At 36.7% G+C, this 23,990-nt stretch overlaps 1 protein-coding gene across 2 annotated transcripts in view; it reads right to left on the reverse strand.

Annotated features, from left to right (window-relative positions):
* Positions 1–23,990, reverse strand: part of LOC306850153 (BRISC and BRCA1-A complex member 2-like) — an 86,590-nt gene that overhangs the window by 55,142 nt on the left and 7,458 nt on the right. For both annotated transcript variants that reach the window (XR_013782390.1, XM_079385616.1), the window contains exon 4: positions 19,322–19,416. Coding sequence is in view for 1 of the 2 variants with exons in the window: in XM_079385616.1 (XP_079241742.1) it covers positions 19,322–19,416 (95 nt within the window). In the remaining variant the exon portion in view is untranslated. The remainder of the gene's footprint in view (positions 1–19,321; positions 19,417–23,990) is intronic.

Raw genomic sequence — 23,990 nt, forward strand, 5'->3', positions numbered from 1 at the left:
ATGTTTTACTGAGTCATGGGCTAAACACTTATCTTTACCATACTGATTAAGAATTGCAACACCCTAAAAAACTGTTTTTTGAACAGAATTTCAAATTCTTTACAGGATCGGGGGTCATGAGAAAGTCAAGTTTCGACACACGAGGAGTGGTTTTCTGGATAATGTCTTAAGTCTTTACTTTAGAAGTGAGATGACATCATTGCCCAGCGTCACTCCCCCTGGTAGGGAGTAAGACATGTGTGAAACAGTTACTAGACTGCCATTATTCATCACATTAATACAGTGTGGATATCCGCTATGGTAAAGCGGTCTATGGTAAAATTGTAGATACAGTGTGGTCAGCTATACTACAAAGATCAAATCACAACAAGGGCACAGATTTCCAGACACAAATCAGTCCGATTCAGATTTACAGCATCTTGACTCATTTTGAGATTAATAGGCACATTTCTGTTACAATGTCATTCAAGCCTAGATACATAAAGTGATTCTACTGTGAACTGAACACTTGTTAACTGAAGGATTGATCGAGATGGCACACTCGATGAGGACGTCCTAGCTTATATCTGTAAAAAAAAAAAAATCACATGACCATAATGGTCTCATCTGCTACCTTAAAATTCAGATTGGGGATCAATTGTTTACAGTTGCAATGACTTTCTGCACTGTTGTGGATTTTACAGCAGACAGCTACCCAACAGTCTGTGGATCATTATGTCGCCAAAATATGGATATCTGCAGGACTCAAACAATGTTACAATGATTATTTAGGAAAACGAATACAACAACTACTACTACTAAAGAAACATAGATTGTAAACATGTGCATACAGTCTTAAAATGACAGCAACTGAATATACAGGTCCTTCTCAAAAAATTAGCATATTGTGTTAAAGTTCATTATTTTCTGTAATGTACTGATAAACATTAGACTTTCATATATTTTAGATTCATTACAACACAACTGAAGTAGTTCAAGCCTTTTATTGTTTTAATATTGATGATTTTGGCATACAGCTCATGAAAACCCAAAATTCCTATCTCAAAACATTAGCATATCATGAAAAGGTTCTCTAAACGAGCTATTAACCTAATCATCTGAATCAACTAATTAACTCTAAACACCTGCAAAAGATTCCTGAGGCTTTTAAAAACTCCCAGCCTGGTTCATTACTCAAAACCGCAATCATGGGTAAGACTGCCGACCTGACTGCTGTCCAGAAGGCCATCATTGACACCCTCAAGCAAGAGGGTAAGACACAGAAAGAAATTTCTGAACGAATAGGCTGTTCCCAGAGTGCTGTATCAAGGCACCTCAGTGGGAAGTCTGTGGGAAGGAAAAAGTGTGGCAGAAAACGCAGCACAACGAGAAGAGGTGACCGGACCCTGAGGAAGATTGTGGAGAAGGACCGATTCCAGACCTTGGGGGACTTGCGGAAGCAGTGGACTGAGTCTGGAGTAGAAACATCCAGAGGCACCGTGTACAGGCGTGTGCAGGAAATGGGCTACAGGTGCCGCATTCCCCAGGTCAAGCCACTTTTGAACCAGAAACAGCGGCAGAAGCGCCTGACCTGGGCTACAGAGAAGCAGCACTGGACTGTTGCTCAGTGGTCCAAAGTACTTTTTTCGGATGAAAGCAAATTTTGCATGTCATTCGGAAATCAAGGTGCCAGAGTCTGGAGGAAGACTGGGGAGAGGGAAATGCCAAAATGCCTGAAGTCCAGTGTCAAGTACCCACAGTCAGTGATGCTGGTGTTGGTCCACTGTGTTTTATCAAGGGCAGGGTCAATGCAGCTAGCTATCAGGAGATTTTGGAGCACTTCATGCTTCCATCTGCTGAAAAGCTTTATGGAGATGAAGATTTCATTTTTCAGCACGACCTGGCACCTGCTCACAGTGCCAAAACCACTGGTAAATGGTTTACTGACCATGGTATTACTGTGCTCAATTGGCCTGCCAACTCTCCTGACCTGAACCCCATAGAGAATCTGTGGGATATTGTGAAGAGAAAGTTGAGAGACGCAAGACCCAACACTCTGGATGAGCTTAAGGCCGCTATCGAAGCATCCTGGGCCTCCATAACACCTCAGCAGTGCCACAGGCTGATTGCCTCCATGCCACGCCGCATTGAAGCAGTCATTTCTGCAAAAGGATTCCCGACCAAGTATTGAGTGCATAACTGAACATAATTATTTGAAGGTTGACTTTTTTTGTATTAAAAACACTTTTCTTTTATTGGTCGGATGAAATATGCTAATTTTTTGAGATAGGAATTTTGGGTTTTCATGAGCTGTATGCCAAAATCATCAATATTAAAACAATAAAAGGCTTGAACTACTTCAGTTGTGTTGTAATGAATCTAAAATATATGAAAGTCTAATGTTTATCAGTACATTACAGAAAATAATGAACTTTATCACAATATGCAAATTTTTTGAAAAGGACCTGTACTGTACCTGCTGCTATGCTGTTAATCAAACAAAAGAAAAAGAAAGAATAACTCACTGCTCTTAAATGAATGACTTCCGTAGCTTTAGTAAGGATCAATTTAAGTTCATCTGATGCAGTGAAGACTATGCAGATTTTACATTTGATTACTTTATTAAAATTCTGTATCTCTTACTTGAATACCATTGTCAGACTGACCTACCTGAAAAGCACTATGTTCTATTTTATGCATTTGGCCTTTGTCATTTGTTTCTTTGTTCCGACTTAGACTAGTATTATTTTTCTCAAAGGTTGTCAAGAATTGGCATCAAACTTTTAAGATTTTGGTCATATCGCCCAACCCTACTATTAACACACTTTCCCCCGGTTTCACAGACAAGGCTTAAGCCTATTCCCAGCCTATAAACCAGGCCTTTGAATAAAATAATCCAAATCAAATTCAATCACACTGAATCTGCAAAAATCCTTCCTGAATCAGCTTTGCTGTCTACCCAAAGATTCACACCCTAGATTAATCAGTTATAAAGATGTTTGACAGATGTTTTTCCCATTAACTGGATCATTATACTAGGATCTGTAACATGATCAGAGAATCACAAGAAAACCAAAAGAGCATTCTGACTTTGCCACGTCATTGTGTTTTGAAGGAATTCTGAATGACGTCCTTTTCTATGAAAGCTTGACAGTTGTGTGAAGTACAAAATACCGAGTATAAATGACCCCAGAAAACATCTGAGGCATTCAGCAGCTAAATTCATGCCAGAAACACTATGAGCCAGCTGATGATGACATAACCACAGTGGTTCACATACAAGCGGTCTCCATTAGCTACGTTTTATCAGTCATTGCTCTATTTTAAGATCTATCTGTTTTGAGATCACGAGGGTCAAATGTCAGAGCTATTTGCATGCCGCGTCAACAAGAAAGAGCTAAGAACTGAATGGTTAGGAAAGATGACAATAACAGTCTGGTTTCTCAGACCGACCTCTGTCCGTCTGGCCACTTTTCTGTACGTCTCTCTATAGATCAATCTGAGCAAGAAGAAAGATGCCATTGTTTTGGAGAGGGAAGGGCTCATCCTTTCTGCCGGGAGAGGAAGCTTGGGCAGAGGCAGGACGCTTACACCAGCAATGACCTCATCGTCCTGGGCTGTCTACGGTTACCAGCAACAACAGGATTCCCGTAATGAGTGGGCGACAGAAAACAAGTTGGATATTGTTTAGGTATGTTTCAGGATGAAGCAACGAACAGCCCGAGGAGAGTTGAGGATGAAGAAAACGAAGGAAAGCCGACTTCAGGAATGTGCTGTGTCAGAGGAACTGTGTTTGGACTTACTAGGGCCCCTGGAGAGTCTCTGTCACTTTATGCTCCCCAGACAATACAATCGAGACAGCAGTCGGTCGCAAAATGGTAGATACGTGCCATAAAACAAAAGGCCTACGCAGGTAAAGTGATGCAATATTTACACTCTTTCTGAGTCACTCCAAGTCCTGTCTGCCTGGAAACCATTTCTTAATAAGAGAGAGGACAAAGCAATCTTCATTTTGTAACATCTCATCATTACACAAAAAAAACGAATTGCAAATTGACCTCAAGAAGAAAAAAAAAACATCCAAAAGAGAGACAATAAAAGGTGTTTAAATCTATTCATTTTCAATGAATGACATCCTCATAGTAGAACCAATTTTACTATTTTATAACACAATATGACTGTAATTTTCATAAAAACCATTTTAAAATGCTATGGCAACAGTGAAAAGCTGCAACAGAACTAATGCAAAATTATATGTAATTTAACAGTAAAATACTGTTAAATCTGCAGTTTTTGAATGAAAAAAGTGTCATAATTCACAGTAAAAATTAAAATTTACATTACCACAATTCTCTGTGTGACAGCTCACTTTTGATGTTTGTTTTTCACTGTTTTTCTTCTATTTGTTTCCTATATCTGTATATTAACAATATAACACTGCACCATAGCATTTATCATAGCTTGTGGAAAAGCTAGCAGTGATGAACTTTCATGTGGCTTTCTCTTTACAATCTGTGTTTTTAAGGTGGTTGTCAGCTTATTATTTAAGGTAAAACAGATTTTAGCAGTTCTTCTGTATAATAACATTATTTCAGTTAATGAAAATAAATGCTACCATATTTTTATGATAAAAATCAAGCAACTACAGCCTCTTTTTTTTGCAGTGATATCAGTCACTTGAATTACAACATCAATTTTCTGGTGATTGCATTGATATCATTTAAGTATCTTTTAACAGATATACAGATTTAAAAGTCAATTTCATGTACTTAAAATTTGCCTTTTGCTAATTCAGTTTTTCCTGAATTACAACTTAGCTTGACACTTTGCTAGTTTAATGCACTGGTGTACACTGACACAAACAGTGATAATAATTTAAAGTAATAATAATAATTTTAATAATAATAATAATAATTTTTATCTGTTCTGCATATCTTTAAAAAGTGTTTTTGTTACACCGCTACTATGTGGCCACACTGGGAGCATTTTTAGAGGGGAGAGCGAGTTCCTGTAAACTGATCTGTCAGAGCTGGGTCGAGGTTGATGTGCCGTGGGCGTGACGCCTCCGGGTTCAGTAACGCCCGAGAGGCACACCCAGTCCTCCTCACCTTCAGAGCAAACCTCCCACATGTGAACGTACACGCGCACACGCACACACACACACAAACAGAAAGAGCTGCTCTGACAGTGGCTTTCCGCATAATAATGCATCAGTCACAACAAAATCGGCTGGTAAACAAATTAAATGATGGGAGTTTGTTGATAAAACCTCTGAGGATTTTCTGGGTTGGGTAGATTGATGCCTTCTGCAACAAGCTTATAATTTTTCAAATTTTGCAAATAGACATGGGCACAAAACAGAAAAATCTGTAAAAAGGGAGAAAATGTAACATAAGGACTTGAGGTTGAACTCTTAAATACTTGGTTCTGTTTTCAAAATGCTTCTCCAAAAGTCTATAAGAAGAGCTGTCATCTGAAATTCAGAGATTATTCTTTAGGACACAGCTATTATTTAAGCACCTTAACATAATTTTTTGTGCCGCTGGCAATCAGCCCCAATAAATAGCAACAAACTTGAGCAGAAAATTAAAAAGAGGAAAAATATTTTTGAGTATTAAATTAATCTGAGCTAGCGTCTAATTTGAGTGTGGCAAGTGTTCAGTTTTCCTCATGAAGAGTGCCTAAAGTGTGCCAAGTTTAAGATCACACTAAATTGATTTTGTCATGTGTTCAAAGGGACTTGGCTGATGAGGTCCAGAATGTTCCCTTCACATGCACATGATGCTTCTAATAAAAAAGGGAAGGCACTTCCCACAAAAAGGGTACAAAATAGGCATAGAAACTCTACAGAAAAGTATGTCTTTTTCCAAACAAAATGAAAGCAAGTGCCTAAACTTCCATTTTTTTCTTATATACACACACACACACACATATATATAATGTAATAATAAATTATCATACAAAATTTATGGAATAAAATGTACAAATTTCAAGAATAAATAAAATGAATATACATCGATCTAACCAACTATGTACAGACAACCGAAACAGGGAAGATAATTACCCAAGTGAAAAAAAAAAAAAATGGCTTCACATTAATATTTATTCATAATTATACAAAATATACACTCCTAAGCAAATAATTACCACTGGATTACAAACCCGATTCCAAAAAAGTTGGGACACTGTACAAATTACGAATAAAAAAGGAATGCAATAATTTACAAATCTCATAAACTATAATAGAATATAGATAACATATCAAATGTTGAAAGTGAGACATTTTGAAATGTCATGCCAAATATTGGCTCATTTTGGATTTCATGAGAGCTACACATTCCAAAAAAGTTGGGACAGGTAGCAATAAGAGGCCGGAAAAGTTAAATGTACATATAAGGAACAGCTGGAGGACCAATTTGCAACTTATTAGGTCAATTGGCAACATGATTGGGTATAAAAAGAGCCTCTCAGAGTGGCAGTGTCTCTCAGAAGTCAAGATGGCAAGAGGATCACCAATTCCCCCAATGCTGCGGCGAAAAATAGTGGAGCAATATCAGAAAGGAGTTTCTCAGAGAAAAATTGCAAAGAGTTTGAAGTTATCATCATCTACAGTGCATAATATCATCCAAAACAACAATCTCTGTGCGTAAGGGTCAAGGCCGGAAAACCATACTGGATGCCCGTGATCTTCGGGTCCTTAGACGGCACTGCATCACATACAGGAATGATACTGTAATGGAAATCACAACATGGGCTCAGGAATACTTCCAGAAACATTGTCGGTGAACACAATCCATCGTGCCATTCGCCGTTGCCGGCTAAAACTCTATAGGTCAAAAAAGAAGCCATATCTAAACATGATCCAGAAGCGCAGGCGTTTTCTCTGGGCCAAGGCTTATTTAAAATAGACTGTGGCAAAGTGGAAAACTGTTCTGTGGTCAGACGAATCAAAATTTGAAGTTCTTTTTGGAAAATTGGGACGCCATGTCATCCGGACTAAAGAGGACAAGGACAACCCAAGTTGTTATCAGCGCTCAGTTCAGAAGCCTGCATCTCTGATGGTATGGGGTTGCATGAGTGCGTGTGGCATGGGCAGCTTACACATCTGGAAAGGCACCATCAATGCTGAAAGGTATATCCAAGTTCTAGAACAACATATGCTCCCATCCAGACGTTGTCTCTTTCAGGGAAGACCTTGCATTGTCCAACATGACAATGCCAGACCACATACTGCATCAATCACAACATCATGGCTGCGTAGAAGGAGGATCCGGTTACTGAAATGGCCAGCCTGCAGTCCAGATCTTTCACCCATAGAAAACATTTGGCGCATCATAAAGAGGAAGATGCGACAAAGAAGACCTAAGACAGTCGAGCAACTAGAAGCCTGTATTGGACAAGAATGGAACAACATTCCTATTCCTAAACTTGAGCAACTTGTCTCCTCAGTCCCCAGACATTTGCAGACTGTTATAAAAAGAAGAGGGGATGCCACACAGTGGTAAACATGGCCTTGTCCCAACTTTTTTGAGATGTGTTGATGCCATGAAATTTAAAATAAACTTATTTTTCCCTTAAAATGATACATTTTCTCAGTTTAAACATTTGATATGTCATCTATGTTGTATTCTGAATAAAATATTGAAATCTGAAACTTCCACATCATTGCATTCTGTTTTTATTCACAATTTGTACAGTGTCCCAACTTTTTTGGAATCGGGTTTGTACAATAAGATTGTGAGCCACCCACAAAAATGCAAAAAAATACATTTCCATATTTCCATTTCTGTCAATGGGATTTGCTTTAGAAGAACAGGAAGGAAGAGGAAATGGTGGTTTAGTGTGCCCAGGTTTGCCTGCCTCTGTATATGGTCACCCTGCATTTCATTGTTGTGTAGCAGGACATGAGGTGTTCCTTCAGCAGGAGGGAACAGCAGATTCTATTAAAATCATGTTTTACTGCATCCACCATAGAATTTATCTTTACCAGTTAATCAAATCTCTAATCTTTTCACGGTAAATCTATGATTTCTTCACCTATTTTATTGCCCACTAAGTGAAAATTGCAAGAATGCTTTCTTAGAATAGTAACAGTACAATTTTCAATAAGCTGCATAATGTAAAGTAAAGAGTTAAGGATGGGTTGAAGCAAGACTGAAGTACTGACATATCCAGTTCAACTGCTTTGAAAAAGTGGAGTTAATTTGTAAACTGCTGCATATCACCTTATTGTTTAGTTTGACCTCACTGGTCACCAAGAAGTGAGCTTAAACTACACTAAACCTGAAATAGTGCTTTGTTACTGTAAGTAAACCAGGTTTTTTTTTTTTTTTTTGCTCAAGCTGTTTTTTTCTGTGAGGACTGCAAAGGATTATTGCACTTAATGTCAGCAAATGGTGCCGAGGTGCCTCCACGCTCCTGCATATGTCTGGATTTATGGCAGTTGAGGGTTTTTCCCAAAGTGCACTCATGGTTCAGGTGCAGGCTAAACACAGATATTTACAATTATTACTTTAAACACTTAAAAACCACTGTTCAAAGCAGAATTCCTGGTGTGGAGGAGACTTAGATGCAAACAGGGCCGGAGAAATAAAAGGGCTGAAATTACACAGGTCACTCAGGACAGAGTGTTGCAATATGTTTGGAAACTCCAGATGTGCAAATTTAAGAGGCCAGAGAAGGTACCACTAAAAGAGTTTAAATGGAAAAAAAAAAAGAAAATAAAAGCGAAATATATCTGAAAGTGAAAGGCTATGAAAATGTTTGTCATGCTAGTTGTTATGACAGGGTCTTAATACGACAGTGTCTTAATAATACAGACTTCATGACTAAGTGTAATACAAAGTATGTCTTGTGTGAACTGTGTTTTTTCCACTTGGAATTCATTCAGGGTTTTTTTTTTTTTTTTTTTCCAGTCTTCTTGCCTGGCAGACATTTCAGAAAAACAAGGTCATATCAATATAGTTCAGCAGAAAAAAACAATGCAATCTCAATCATTTTACCAGAATCAACCGTCACTAAATTATAAAGAGATGAAAGTTTGCACATTAACTCTTCTGTACCCAGCCATTGGTGTCCTCTGGCTGTTTCCAAAATCTTCCTGGCTGATACACTTCCTGGCAGTTTCCTGGTCAGTATGAACGGTGTATTCAGGCCATGCCAAAACACAACCCCTGCTACCTCTCTATTGTCAATGCTATATCCTTCCCATAATGCAAAGTGACTCGTAAAAAAAATAGAACTGCTGGTGTGATTGCCAGAAGCAGGCCTAGAAAAACTTGAAGGCAATTCCGGGAGACCAATGAAATTTCCATCCATGGGGATTAATGGGAAATTATGTATCCAGAGGAAGGGAGAGGGGCAAATGACAGGCACTTTAATCCATAACATAAGAATAAAGCATACAGGCATGGCACAATATCCAATTATTGTATCCCTATAACACTAAACCTCCCTAAATTCATTGAGCTACTGCGTCATTAAAAAAAAAAAAAAAATAGAACAAAACTTACATAACGTGGGACCCAATATATTTATTATTCTAGACAAATTTTGAGTTATAAAGATGTAAAATTATATATTAAATATTACATTAATTCTGATCTGACAATAAATGAATTAATGAATGAATTAATAATGAATTTATGTAATTAATTGACAACTGACAGTGGCCAAGATCTAAAGACAAAATCTGAGATTCAGAGTGACTGTAACCATTCACCAAAAAACCCCAAACAACAACAATCTGATTTGGGCCACCACGTTCATCTAATTTTAAATTGAAGTTAAATTGTAAAATATATCTCAGAATATGAAGTGAAAGACATTACCTAATGCCAATCTGTAATGTGGTGTTATTCTTTTAACCATACACCATTCAACCAATTCAACAATCACACTATGGTATTAAGTTACAATGCCTTTTTAAACATGAGTGTGGGTTGCACCGCGGTCGAAACAAGGTCACACAAAAACGTGGAATATAGCAGGATTATGCATTGCATGAATCATTAATGTAAGCCTAAACAAGACATCACCACAGGCTGAGATGTTTGCTGTCTAGACTGCAGCCTCGATTCTCCGAAGCCTGCTGAAACTTAAACTGAGCGTGCTTTGATCTCTCCAGTTTTCCCATGGCTAACGTCAGATGTTCCATCCTGGAGCTTAGACCACTGTCTCAGCCACCTCACCACAATTAGCTGCTCTTTCCTCAACGGCCAGAAAAGCCACTAATTAAAATCAAAAGTGTGCTGCTGCAGCAGTGTTAGTGTTTGACGGAGGTTAATTGGAGACGCTAAACGGAGGCATCCTTACTCATATTGAAACAAACGCAGCTCTGCTTCACTTTCACTCTTATTCTGCTCTTCAGGAGACATATTAACAGATATAATATTTTGTCAATACGGTTATAGAAAAAGAGGGTTACTGAAGAGGATGTCAAGGTGAAGAAATAACATTTTACAAGTCAGTTGGTGAAAGTAAAAACTGAACCTTAAGGCAAGACACATATGGATATCTCTTTTTAATCACTCCATAAATCAGAATATACTGTCAACACTCAACAGGCAGAAAAAAATACCTTTTCATCATGTTTTTAGGTATAAAAGTGTGCATAAAATCAGGAAAAAATTTAATGAGCAAACCCTTTGTGTGTAAGGGGTACTGAAGTGGAGATGCCACAGTGCATGAAAAATAACTAATTTTGCTTTCACAGCTAGCCAAATCAAACTTGTGATCTCTGTGGAATAAACACAATCTCTGCCTAGTCATAATGTTATAAGTATTGTGTGCTGTATTGAGGATAATAAATTACAATGCCACTACTAAGAGCAAATTACAAAGAAGCATCAGGACATCTCTACTGTTTATGGTGTATTGCGTTGCAATTTTTTTAGTAGTCTTATTTGCATTTGTGCACATTTAACACCAATGGTATCAAATGCCACTGGTTCTTGTGTATCTTGTAACAGATCACTAATGCCTTGTCTTTATGCACCCTATTTTAATGTACACAAACAAATACAAGTCTGAGCCGCTCACAAAACTAGCAAGGTGAAATCCATTTTATTTCCCCCTAAATTCTGTTTTTCATTGTACTTTTTCTGGATTTAGAGTTTTCTGATTCGAATACAAATGTATCATCAAAAATGATATCTAATGAAATTTTTATTTTTTTTAACCAGGCAAGTTAATTAAGAACAAGTTATTTTCAGTAACAGCCTGGCAGGAGAATTAATATCTCCTGAGCAACATACAAACATGTATTACAACACATAAACATAAAAGAAAAAAAAGATCAAATCTCAGTTAAAACACTTACACGTTGAGGTCAAATGAGTTGATAAAACATTAACAATTTAGACAGATTTTAAAATGTTATCAAATGAAAATAGAACTATTTATTTACAACAAAACATTATATTTTCCAGTTTTAGGATTGTAATTTTATTGTAAGTAAAATCTACAGAAGCAAATAGAAAAAGAATACATTTTTTGCCTGTAGTGTCTTTCCTTAAGTGCTAATTGAGGTCTGGCTTCCTGACCCCAGAGGTACATTCTGGGAAGCACCGTCACTTAATCATACATTTTCCACCAAGTTGTGCAAGTGAATGGTCTGGTTATAGAAATTAAGTAAGACTGGAATAAAGTATGGTTTTTGGCCCTCTTCACAGCATGCTGAATCACTTTGGGTTAATGTTACATTAGTCTAAAGGATTGGCTGTGGCTCGTCTGACAATGAATCGCTATGGTTCTCCAGATAATGATGGACAAACTACATTTCAATTGTAAAAACCTTATTTTAATGCATATGTTCTTAGGTTTTCACACAATTAATGCTCACTTAGTGGTCAATGTTGGGGAGCTACTTCAGTCTGTACTGTATGTCATCCTGTCTATTTAAATGGGTTAAGACCAAAATTTCATATCATCAATAAAATATAACAGCATTGAATGTAATGCAAGATACTCTGGATAAAAGCATTTTCCACATGCATTACAGCATGTATAATGTAAATGTAAGAAGGTAATTGTCTCTTTCCAGGACATCCTTTCCTTCAGCCATCCTGTTGAACGATACAATTTCTCCCATTGATTTTTGATGAGTGACCCATCTAATTTTTTTTTCACAAATTCTGACTCTTCGTGCTTTCTAAAACTGTATACGGCATAGATGTCTGCACAGTAGTGCACTCTTTGACCTTCATCCATGAAAGTGGCAAGACTTCTCTGTGCTGACTGCTATTTGAATGAAAAGCATCTGAATGAAATTTCTACAGAGCTGTTTGGAGCTAGCTGAGTCATTTTTTATTTCATGCAGTGCTTTCACAGCTAGCCAAATCAAACTTGTGATCTCTGTGGTATCAACACAATCTCTGCCTAGTCATAATGTTATAAGTAATGTGTGTCTGTACTTGAGGATAATAAATTACAATGCCAATACTAAAATCAAATTACAAAGAAGTATCAGGACATCCTTTACTGTTTACTTTAAAAATATTTGCATTTGTGCATATCAGTTTAACACCAATGGCATCAAATGCATTTTCTCCTTGTGTATCTTGTAACAGATCACTAATGCCTTGTCTTTATGCACAATATTTTAAAGTACACTGCCCTCCAAAAGTTTGGAAACACCCCTGGCAAAGTGTGGTTTTGGACGATATCAGCATAAATCCTTATCATCTTTTGGTGCAAATACTTTTCAATAAGTTGGCTTTCTCAAGCAAACTTAATAATGGCAATATATACATGTTAAAGTCAGACATGCCCCTTTGCCAGCTGTGATGCCTGGTTACTGGTTTAAACTTGGCCCAGGTTTTTAAAAGATTTTTGGGTCAGCACACCTTAATAAAATTGATTGCCAATTCAAAGTCAATGTTTGAATAAACTGACAGCTCGGATGCCCAGATTATGCAGAGCTGTAATAGCTGCTAATGGTGGATATTCTGATGAATCCAAAATTTTAGTTTTTTCTAAGTATAAACTGTTTATGTAATAAAATATGTTTTCGTAATTTGTGTTGTCCCTTATCAGTGCAAAATTATCAAAAATTAAAAAGGATTCATGCCAATATTGAACAAAACCCCACTTATCTAGAGCGTTTCCAAACTTTTGGAGGGTAGTGTACACAAACAAATACAAGCTACATTTGGTCTGTGCCTCACACAAAACTAGCAATGTGAGATCCATGTTATTTTACCCTAAATTTTGTGCTTTTCGTTTATTTTTTTTCTGGATTCAGATCTTTTTGAATGAATACTAATTTATCATCAAGATGTATCATCAATTGAATCAAGATTTTGAATTGTTATCAAATGAAAATAACGTATAACAATTTATTTAGCTACAACAAAACATTGTATTTTACTTTTTTTTGCCAAATAAGATGCTGCATAAATTAAAACATTAATAAAAATATCTTTGTACATATTTTGACATCTTTAGGCTTCATGCTGCCAAATTTTTCCTTCTGTGATCCATGGAAAAAGAAAGCCATACTAGTTGTTAAATGCTAACAGAATTTTACCATTTGTTTTTTATGATAAAAGAGTGCTAAGTTATACAAGTTATTTACAAAACTGAGGAAATTTTAAAAACTTAAAAAAACGAGTAAAAAGAACCTATATATTAATTGACTTTAAAATTAGAAATGATGAAAACACTCATGTAACATTTCTTTTCACACCTTAGTAAATCTTCTGGTGTCAGCTGTTCACCATTCAAGCCATGGAAACAAAATGGTGGTTAGCAGCTAATAATACTTGCGACAGAGTGTAAACAACCCCAAGTTTTGCTGAGACATCAGAAATTCCTCAAAGCAGTGTGAAATGTCAGCAATATTCCATGTAACTGGAAAACAAGCCTGTGTCCAGCATCTGAGCGCTGGTGATGTGAAAATTTGAATTATTACACATAACAGTTTTTGTCGTTAGCGGAGCATCATGCTAACATCCTTACCTACGAAACCGATTTAAACTACATTTTTCACAAATGTGTATAACAACTAAACAGAAAACTACTTTTACAACAAACTGCGAAGCCACCTGGGTCTCGCAAAAGGAAATATGTCTATAGGCAGTAGACAGACAGTAAGTCAGCTTGCTAGATTTTGGAACACAGCTGCATATTGAGGTGTGAACGATCCGGACGCAAGAGGTTATTGTTGATCTTGAGTCTCTCACATGCCAATGTGAAAATTATCAGTTTGCATGGGACGCACTGACAGCAGAATTAACGCAGCAGAACCATCTGGGTAGGACGAAAGCAAATAAGATGAACAAATCAGAATAAGAACATATACAACAAATTTATACCGGCTTTTAGACATTATGTTTGCCTATGATGTGGCATATTAATATCCCCAGGCGTTTTGGATCATTCATGTTTGGTTACATACAGTTGGGCAAAAAAGTATTTAGTCAGCCACCAATTGTGCAAGTTCTCCCACTTAAAAAGATGAGAGAGGCCTGTAATTTTCATCATAGGTACACTTCAACTATGAGAGACAGAATGGGGGGAAAGAATCCAGGAAATCACATTTTAGGATTTTTAATGAATTAATTGGTAAATTCCTCGGTAAAATAAGTATTTGGTCACCTACAAACAAGCAGGATTTCTGTCTCTCACAGACCTGTAACTTCTTCTTTAAGAGGCTCCTCTGTCCTCCACTCGTTACCTGTATTAATGGCACCTGTTTGAACTCGTTATCAGTATAAAAGACACCTGTCCACAACCTCAAACAGTCACACTCCAAACTCCACTATGGCCAAGACCAAAGAGCTGTCGAAGGACACCAGAAATAAAATTGTAGACCTGCACCAGGCTGGGAAGACTGAATCTGCAATAGGCAAGCAGCTTGGTGTGAAGAAATCAACTGTGGGAGCAATTATTAGAAAATGGAAGATTCATGGTGGAGGAAACCAAAATAGAACTTTGGTAAAAACTCAACTCGCCGTGTTTGGAGGAGAAAGAATGCTGAGTTGCATCCAAAGAACTAGTGTTGTCACGATACTGGAATTTCTAACTTCGATACGATACCTTGAAAAATATCGATATTCGATACCATTTTCGATACCACGGTGAAAAAAAACTGCCACAATATTAAGGGGGTAATTTTTTTAATTTAAAGATAAATGTAACAAGTCGAGAACATGCGGTATATTTTACATGAACAAAAAAATGTCTTGAGGTACTGCATTTGTTGATTTATTTATTAATCTTTTATTAATCTTAGTTAAATGTTAATTGAAACTAACGTTTACTAATACATGTACTAATTAAAATCCAAAGTTCTATTTGTTGATATTCTCATTTGCTTCATAACCAAAATATTTCCAGATATAGGGCCCTATGAAATCCGTTTTATTTTTCCCCAAATTCCGTCTTATTTTTTTTTTACATTCAATTTTTTACGTTTGAATTTTTCTGGACTCTTTTTTTTTTTAATGGTCAAATTAAATGCTATTAATCTAAAAGCATGTCTATTTCATTAAAATTATACAATTTAACATTTAATTTATTAAAAGTGTAACAAAAATGACACGTTTAGGGCCGTATGAAATGTTTTATTTTGTTCTCACCTTATGTTTTATTGTTACCAAATTCTGTGTTTTAGCATGTCTATTATTTGAATGCATACAAACAATTTTTATTTATTCTTACAGTAGCCTTATGAAATGTGTTTTCCCCCTCAGAAATTCTGTGTTGTGTATTTAAATTTTACTGGATATCAGATGAAGGCATAAAACAATTTTAATTAATTTATATTTGAATTAATGAAAATTAAACATTTTTGGCAAATGAAGGTGATTTACTATTAAAATTAAAATATTTTGTGATTATTTCTTTTGAAAAAATTAACAGTAGTAGTATTATGTACATTCTACTAAATAATAGTAATATAGCCTATTTCTGGCACACGGTCTTTAATAGGCTGTTAAACCGAACTTTTATTTTGACGAGTTGCCGTGAATACTTTTAAAGTTCTGTGTGTGTATGATATGATGCTAGTTTTACTCAAATTAAATGGTAAAATGTTCGTAAAGTGCCTTTCAGATCAGTTCTGGAGATATTGTTGATGTATTTATGTCCTCATTGAGACGGCAGACGCTGAAATCACCGCGAGCGCCACATTAGTAAACAAAACCGCACGTGCAGCACATTCACACAGAGACGCGCAGAACATGCAGGATTCATATTTAAATCGACTTTTGCAGCTTAATATTTACAGATACTAGTCCATATCGCGATTTGATTTAAGTGTAATGACCTACTTTTGATTAATTCATCCAAACTTTGACAAATTCCGTGACATTCCGCGTTAAACTGTAAATTCCGTTTTTATGACTGGATTCCGTGCGCGTTCTCTGCATCGCGGAGATCATAGATCCCTACAGATAGCGCTCCTGCTGTGTTCTTTAACAACCAGAGCAGTCATCTTTCTATTCACTTCACTTTTGCTGTTTAACCAGAGCGAAGGAGACGAGTGCGGTCACGTGTGGAGCTTGTCCACGCGCCTTTGGAGAGAAGTGAAAGTGACAGCTCGGCTAGTATCGGTGTATCGATACTTCGGGAAATTAATATTGGTACCGTTCAGATATTTCAGTATCGATATTTATCGAAATATCGATATTTTTGACAACACTACAAAGAACACCATACCTACTGTGAAGCATGGGGGTGGAAACATCATGCTTTGGGGCTGTTTTTCTGCAAAGGGACCAGGACGAATGATCCGTGTAAAGGAATCAATGAATGGGGCCATGTATCGTGAGATTTTGAGTGAAAACCTCCTTCCATCAGCAAGAGCATTGACGATGAAACGTGGCTGGGTCTTTCAGCATGACAATGATCCCAAACACACCGCCCGGGCAAAGAAGGAGTGGCTTCGTAAGAAGCATTTCAAGGTCCTGGAGTGGCCTAGCCAGTCTCCAGATCTCAACCCCATAGAAAATCTTTGGAGGGAGTTGAAAGCCCGTGTTGCCCAGCGACAGCCCCAAAACATCACTGCTCTAGAGGAGATCTGCATGGAGGAATGGGCCAAAATACCAGCAACAGTGTGTGAAAACCTTGTGAAGACTTACAGAAAACGTTTGACCTCTGTCATTGCCAACAAAGGGTATATAACAAAGTATTGAGAAGAACTTTTGTTATTGACCAAATACTTATTTTCCACCATAATTTTCAAATAAATTCTTTAAAAATCCTACAATGTGATTTCCTGGATTCTTTCCCCCCATTCTGTCTCTCATAGTTGAAGTGTACCTATGATGAAAATTACAGGCCTCTCTCATCTTTTTAAGTGGGAGAACTGGCACAATTGGTGGCTGACTAAATACTTTTTTTGCCCAACTGTATATATATATATATAAAATCTAGCTTAGTGCAGAATAAACAGGGTGAAGAACAAGACAGAGGGAGAGTGGCTGCAAAACAAACTGGATGGCTGCACACACATACACACCATAACGAAGAAGATAAAACACAAAGCAAACACATGGGTAGAGTGCAGCCTTGGCAGCACAGAGGTGCTTCCCCCCTCATGTCTTCAGCTGCATTCAAGAGACGGTGAGCAATAGTCACCGTCTCGTAGACTCTGACATAAGCAGGGGATTTTTTCTTTCCGTTCCTCTTTAACAATAGCCTGGAGGACAGCTTTAAGCAATCAGGGTATGAGGAGTCTTAGACGAATCTAGACCATGTCTTGCACAAACTCTGTCTCCCTTGCAAACACCATCTCGAAGGAACAAACCCATACGATGAATTCTCATTAATAATGAGAATTCTGAGTGATTTAACACACCACAAGAGGAATCTGGTGGGCCCATTTGAGATGCCAGTAAATTTAGCCTATGAATAGAATAGGATGGAATTTACTGAAATATGACAATGGTCAGTGGAATCTGTTGTGTTTTTCTCACAATCTGACTACAAAACTTTCATTTACAACAGGGATATAGTAAATTGGCAATGATCAAGAAAAAGAAGGTAATGGCTCATGCCTGGTTTCTTATTGGGTTTGACTTATGGATTGTTTGTAATAACAGATTTGATATGTCACTCATTTGGAAGGAGAGTGTTTAACAATGCATGATTTGAGAAGAAGAACAACATATCAAGAAAGCTGTGAGTCTGTGAAATTTCTCAAGTGCACCTGAACCAGTTTGTTACACTAGCTATGTCTCTAACCACTAACTCTTCGTAAACTCACAAAGGTCTGACACATAGCTATGGAGTTAGACTTGTTGCATATTTCCAAAACAATCAGGTTACAATTTGCAAATAAACAGATAGATTAATGAAAATATATAACTTTGAAGTTAATATTTTTTATATATATTTTTTTTAATTTTATTTCCAAGTAAGATTTTTTAGTTTTTTATATTGCTTTCAAACAATTATAAATATAAATATATATATATATATATATATATATATAATAAATATACACAGTACACATACATATATGTAAACAAAAACTTTTATTTTGGATGCGATTAATCACAATTAATCATTTGACAGCACTAGTTTTTTAAGGTTATTTTAGTTAACTACAATAACTACCATAGTTAACTATTATAATTAACTGTAATAGCTTCAATGCCTAGTGAGTTTTCTATCTGGATGGTTGTTTTTGAGGGTGTTCTGCAGCAGTACTGCCTCTGTCGCTAATTGTGCAATCCTAAAATCGGCACCAGAAGGAGGACACTTTTATGCACAGACGCAAGACTTATGTAATTCACCAACACTCTCTCTTCAGAACACTGGAAGCCCCGCGGGTCAAATTTGGCCGCTGAGTCGACCACGCACATCGATACCAACCATCTGATTTAACTAACCGCACTAAAGGAAGTCAAAACAGCTGTAAGCTCTGTTGCACTGCTACTTCAAAGATATTCAATAATAACAGAGCCATTGTTCTGCCTTGCTGTATGTGTTTCTGAACAACCGAGTTTAGCCTGCAGCTACCACATTTTTGGTTCACTGGAGATTTGAGAAAATTTTTCGTGGGGGGTAAGAGTGACCCTAAAGCAAGCACAGACACTTCACTAAAACAAGACTAGTTTTATTTGTCAGATTTAGCTCATTTTGGTCAGTTTATGAGATCTAAACTGAATGCATCATCTTGCATGGGTGTTGTTTTAACGTTTAACACCCCCCCCCCCCCCCCCAAACCGTATCTTTTTGCACATTCCTGTCTTATTACTACTATTTATAACTACAACATTTGTATATTTAGTCTACTAAACTACTGTTCCATAACATAATATTTATCTAAAATTCTCTATATTTAGAATACAGGATAATGATGTCATATAATTATTATGATTGTAATACACACCGGGAGTTCTGATGGTTCAGGCAGGAAGTCAGCATCCTCTCCAAAGATAAAGTCTGGGGGCAGTTCTGGGTCTTTGGCATTGAAGATAATGTCCCCTGTAAGAAGAAAGGGTTAATCACACTGATAATTACTTCATAAACACACAGTATTGATTTACATCCAGTTCAAGCCAAGATACAAGCCAACTCTTTATGGAGTTGCACTGTATGATATTCACACACTGTACTTACTGTACTTTCCATGTAAGCTCTTTATGTAAAACAAATAAAGGTTTCATGGTTGTTTATCAATGCTTGATCTTATTAGACCGAACAACCAATGTCAATATCAAAGACTAGCTTTTTATGTAGATGGTCTAATGGCTCTTAGTGACACCAAATCTAAAAGGGCATTATTGCACTAATGGACATTAACAAGCCATTGAAAAGGAAAAAATTTCAATTATGGGTATAATGTTCCGATATAAATATTGTTAGACAGGTGATACTATTATTATGTGTTTATCTGCGTGCTAGAGGTAAAAAGGTACAAATTCTATACTTCATTTTTTATTAATCCTTAGAAGCACACAAACAAGCTTTCAGAGAATACCTCTGTAAACAAAGATGAGAACAAAAACATACCTCATCAGACCCTGTCAAAGTACACAGGTTATTCATTTCTTCATCATTAAGAACCATTTCCGTATCAGAAAAGATTACCACAACAGTGACAAGGGTTTGTAACACTGTAAAGGTCTGAACATATGTTACTCTCATTCAAGATATACACAAAAACTATGCCAAAGTTTTTGCAAGCATCATGAATACCTCCGATTAAAACAGGTGGGAATTCAAAATTGATCATTAATAACGATGTAAAGTTTCATAGTAAGACGTCTTTACTTCTAGTACTTTTTTGTGCTTTTGAAAGCTTCGGTAGCCATTCACTTTTGAAGTACTGTATAAGTAAACAACTCATCATCCGTGTTTCAAGCATTGTTTTTATAGCTTGCTTAGCTCCCATCAATGTTCCTCGCAGATGATTTTAGGCCATGCATATTCAAATAATTTACATTTCTATTTATAAATCCATTCTGTTTCTTTTTTCATACTACTTCTCCTCTGTCTTTTCCATGGACAAAAAAAAAAGAGCAAAACAAACACAAGGCAGTAATTTTCCACAGATGGAGCATGAGGGAAAAGCGCTTGGATGATGTTTGACATCCGTCTGTCACATCTGATGGCATCTTGGAAAAGCTGTTGCCAAATAGCTAAAAACAGATAGCAGTGGACTTGGCATAGAAGCATAAATGTTGGGCAAATATGCAGCACTACCCAAATTTACACCCTGAGGGTAGTCAAGGTGGGTGCTACCCGAAAACCCCCACAACAGCTGTCGCAAACTCTTGTGAGAAGCAGAAAGCCGGAGGACTCTGTTTAGTGACGGGAGTGCTCTCTTTGCATGCAAACAACAGTCAGCACTCCTGCCAGAGCATTAGTATCACAAGTAAACAATCAGCATTCTTCCTGGAAGAACGGCAACACAATGAACCACCTAAGAATGGAAGCAGGCAACTGTTGAGAAATGTCCTTTTTTCCCTTTTCTCTATTTCTCGTGATCCTGGAGTAGCTCTAAGTAAGCAACTCTAAATAAAGAAATCAATATAGAAAATTAATGTTGGGACAACACATCTCCACAGCAGACGGACTGTGACATTTCTAAAACAGATGTTTAAAAATCATACGATACAGAGTTTCTGAAAGATTCTGGGATAATTTGCATAGGTCTGGAATCCTTTGGCAAGTCATTGGCAAAACAAAGGCGATGAGTTATGAAAAGGTCTTGAGTCACTTTTCAGCTGTCAGCCACTGGCAGTTGCAAAATCCAACCGAGGAAGCAGATCCAACTCTCAACTCTGCTATCAGTCTTGATTATTTAGAAGCAGAAAAAGTTGAATGTGTTTCTAACATAATAGATATTATGAATAATGGATATGTGAATGCATCAGCTTTCCAAGAAAATCAATCAAACCTGTTTCGATCTGAACAATACCAAGAAAAAAAAGACAATTATTTTAATTCATGGAGAAAAAAAAAAAGTCAATAAAATACTTAATAGACTACTTCCTGAGCAGTGGAGCAAGTGTTATTACTTAACGTGAGATTACAGATGTAATTCAAATACTGATTACTATGATTTATTGTGACACAGTGTTAAGAATATGGGCATCGTTCAGCTACGCCTCCATTTTAGTACTAAATTAGATTTTCCATTTCAATTTGCACTTGAGCTCTGACATTTAGTAAAGGCCGCTAATGCAAAAATGTAACATTATTACTCTCTGATAATGCACAACTAAAAGCACTGCCTCGGGCATGTACCAATGCCCCCAAAATGACCAAAGACCAAACTTCTTCATTAACCAACCCATAGTTTTTTTTTATCTTCTAAACAGCCACACATTACAACAAAATATTACAAGTAAGTCGATGGCCATGCATCTCCAAAAGAAAAAAAAAGCCTCACTAAACAACCTTGATTTCTCACTCTCAGACTGCATGATCAATTCCAGCTCCAAGAAATGTGTTCATATGTGGCCTCCGTGAAAAACTGCTTGAGTGTTTGAGTGTGTCATGACTCAGAGCTATAACAGGAACTCCCAATTAAGATCACTGCCGAGTTATAATTACTATCCAACCTCATTAAACATCACTAAGCTGTGGTACTTGAAAGCATTTCAGACAAAACCTCTAAAAGCCCTTCTCAGAAGCTCATTTCCAAATCGGAAGAATTGTGCTCAGTGCACCACCATTACAAAGTCTTGAAGAATCTGTGTAATACGGTTTTATTGGTATAACTTTTGAAAAAAAGTTCATAGCGTAATGGGCTGCATTGCACAACCCTTTAAAGTATGTAGTTCTATTGGTTTATGGGAAAAGGAGGACCAAAACTTGCCTTCAGGTTTCTGTGTGAATTTCCCTTGAATAAAGGCTAGCTAGGCACAAAATTACAGTCTATTACAAAATAAAGCGAATAAACAAAAGGTAAGAACTTCAAGGCCTGAACACCCACGTTAAGCTGTGATGCTCATGTCGGCAAATCTCTAATTATATTCTCACCAAATTTTATTTAATTGACCAATCATAATGCCAAATCTTCCATTTTGCCTGGCAAACAAATCAGACAGTTCAAGTTCAAGTTTATTTGTATAGCGCTTTTTACGATACAAATCGTTGCAAAGCAGCTCTACAGGAAATTAAGTTTCCACAATATATTTATATATTGCAGAGCCTTAATATATTTAACTAAGACAGGAGAGTAAATTAATGTGGGTGGACTTAAACTTGAAAAATGTTGTGTATTGATGACAGAGATGGGCAGTATTTGAATTAAATGTATTTGAAATAAGTATTTAATTGCTAAGTACGTATTTTATCATTTGTATTTTGCTGGACAAAAAAAAAAAGTAATTTGTAATTAAATACTTTGGAGACAGTATTTTGTCTTTGAAATACTCAAAATGCATAGTCAAGCAATTCACTTTATTCTTTCTTCACAAAGAAAACACAACACTATTCTTGGCCTCCACGTCATGCATTAAAATAGTTTATCCCTTACTTATTTCCTATTTACTTATTCTATTTTTATTATCTGTATCTTGTCACTGTCATTCGGTTTGTGCTGTGGAAGCCTTGTATGAGTAAACATACCTGGCAATAAAGCTCTTTCTTCACCTGTGTTAATATTACTGCCAACTATAGCTTTTGACTATATCATAGTTTTTGACTAGATACAAGTGAATCATATGACATCCTGTTGGATCCAGGTTAGTTCCCCCCACCAAAAAACTGTTGTTAATTCATGTCATTCCACTCCTGACCTTCATTCATCTTTGGAACATAAATTAAGATATTTTTGATGAAATCTGAGAGCTTTCTGTCCCTACAGCCAGTCATGCAACTTACACATTCAAGGTCCAGAACGGTAGGAAAGACATCATTAAGTAATCCATGCCATTAAATACAAACCCGATTCCAATAAAGTTGGGACACTGTACAAATTACGAATAAAAAAGGAATGCAATAATTTACAAATCTCATAAACTTATATTTGATTCACTTCAATAGAATATAGATAACATATCAAATGTTGAAAGTGAGACATTTTGAAATGTCATGCCAAATATTGGCTCATTTTGGATTTCATGAGAGCTACACATTCCAAAAAAGTTGGGACAGGTAGCAATAAGAGGCCGGAAAAGTTAAATGTACATATAAGGAACAGCTGGAGGACCAATTTGCAACTTATTAGGTCAATTGGCAACATGATTGGGTATAAAAAGAGCCTCTTCATCATGACAGTGTCTCTCAGACGTCAAGAGGGCAAGAGGATCACCAATTCCCCCAATGCTGCAGCGAAAAATAGTGGAGCAATATCAGAAAGGAGTTTCTCAGAGAAAAAATTGCAAAGAGTTTGAAGTTATCATCATCTACAGTGCATAATATCATCCAAAGATTCAGAGAATCTGGAACAATCTCTGTGCGTAAGGGTCAAGGCCGGAAAATCATACTGGATGCCCGTGATCTTCGGGCCCTTAGACGGCACTGCATCACATACAGGAATGCTACTGTAATGGAAATCACAACATGGGCTCAGGAATACTTCCAGAAAACATTGAATGAATGAT

Source organism: Barbus barbus (assembly GCF_936440315.1).
Source record: "Barbus barbus genome assembly, chromosome: 30".
Classification (NCBI taxonomy): Eukaryota; Metazoa; Chordata; class Actinopteri; order Cypriniformes; family Cyprinidae; genus Barbus; species Barbus barbus.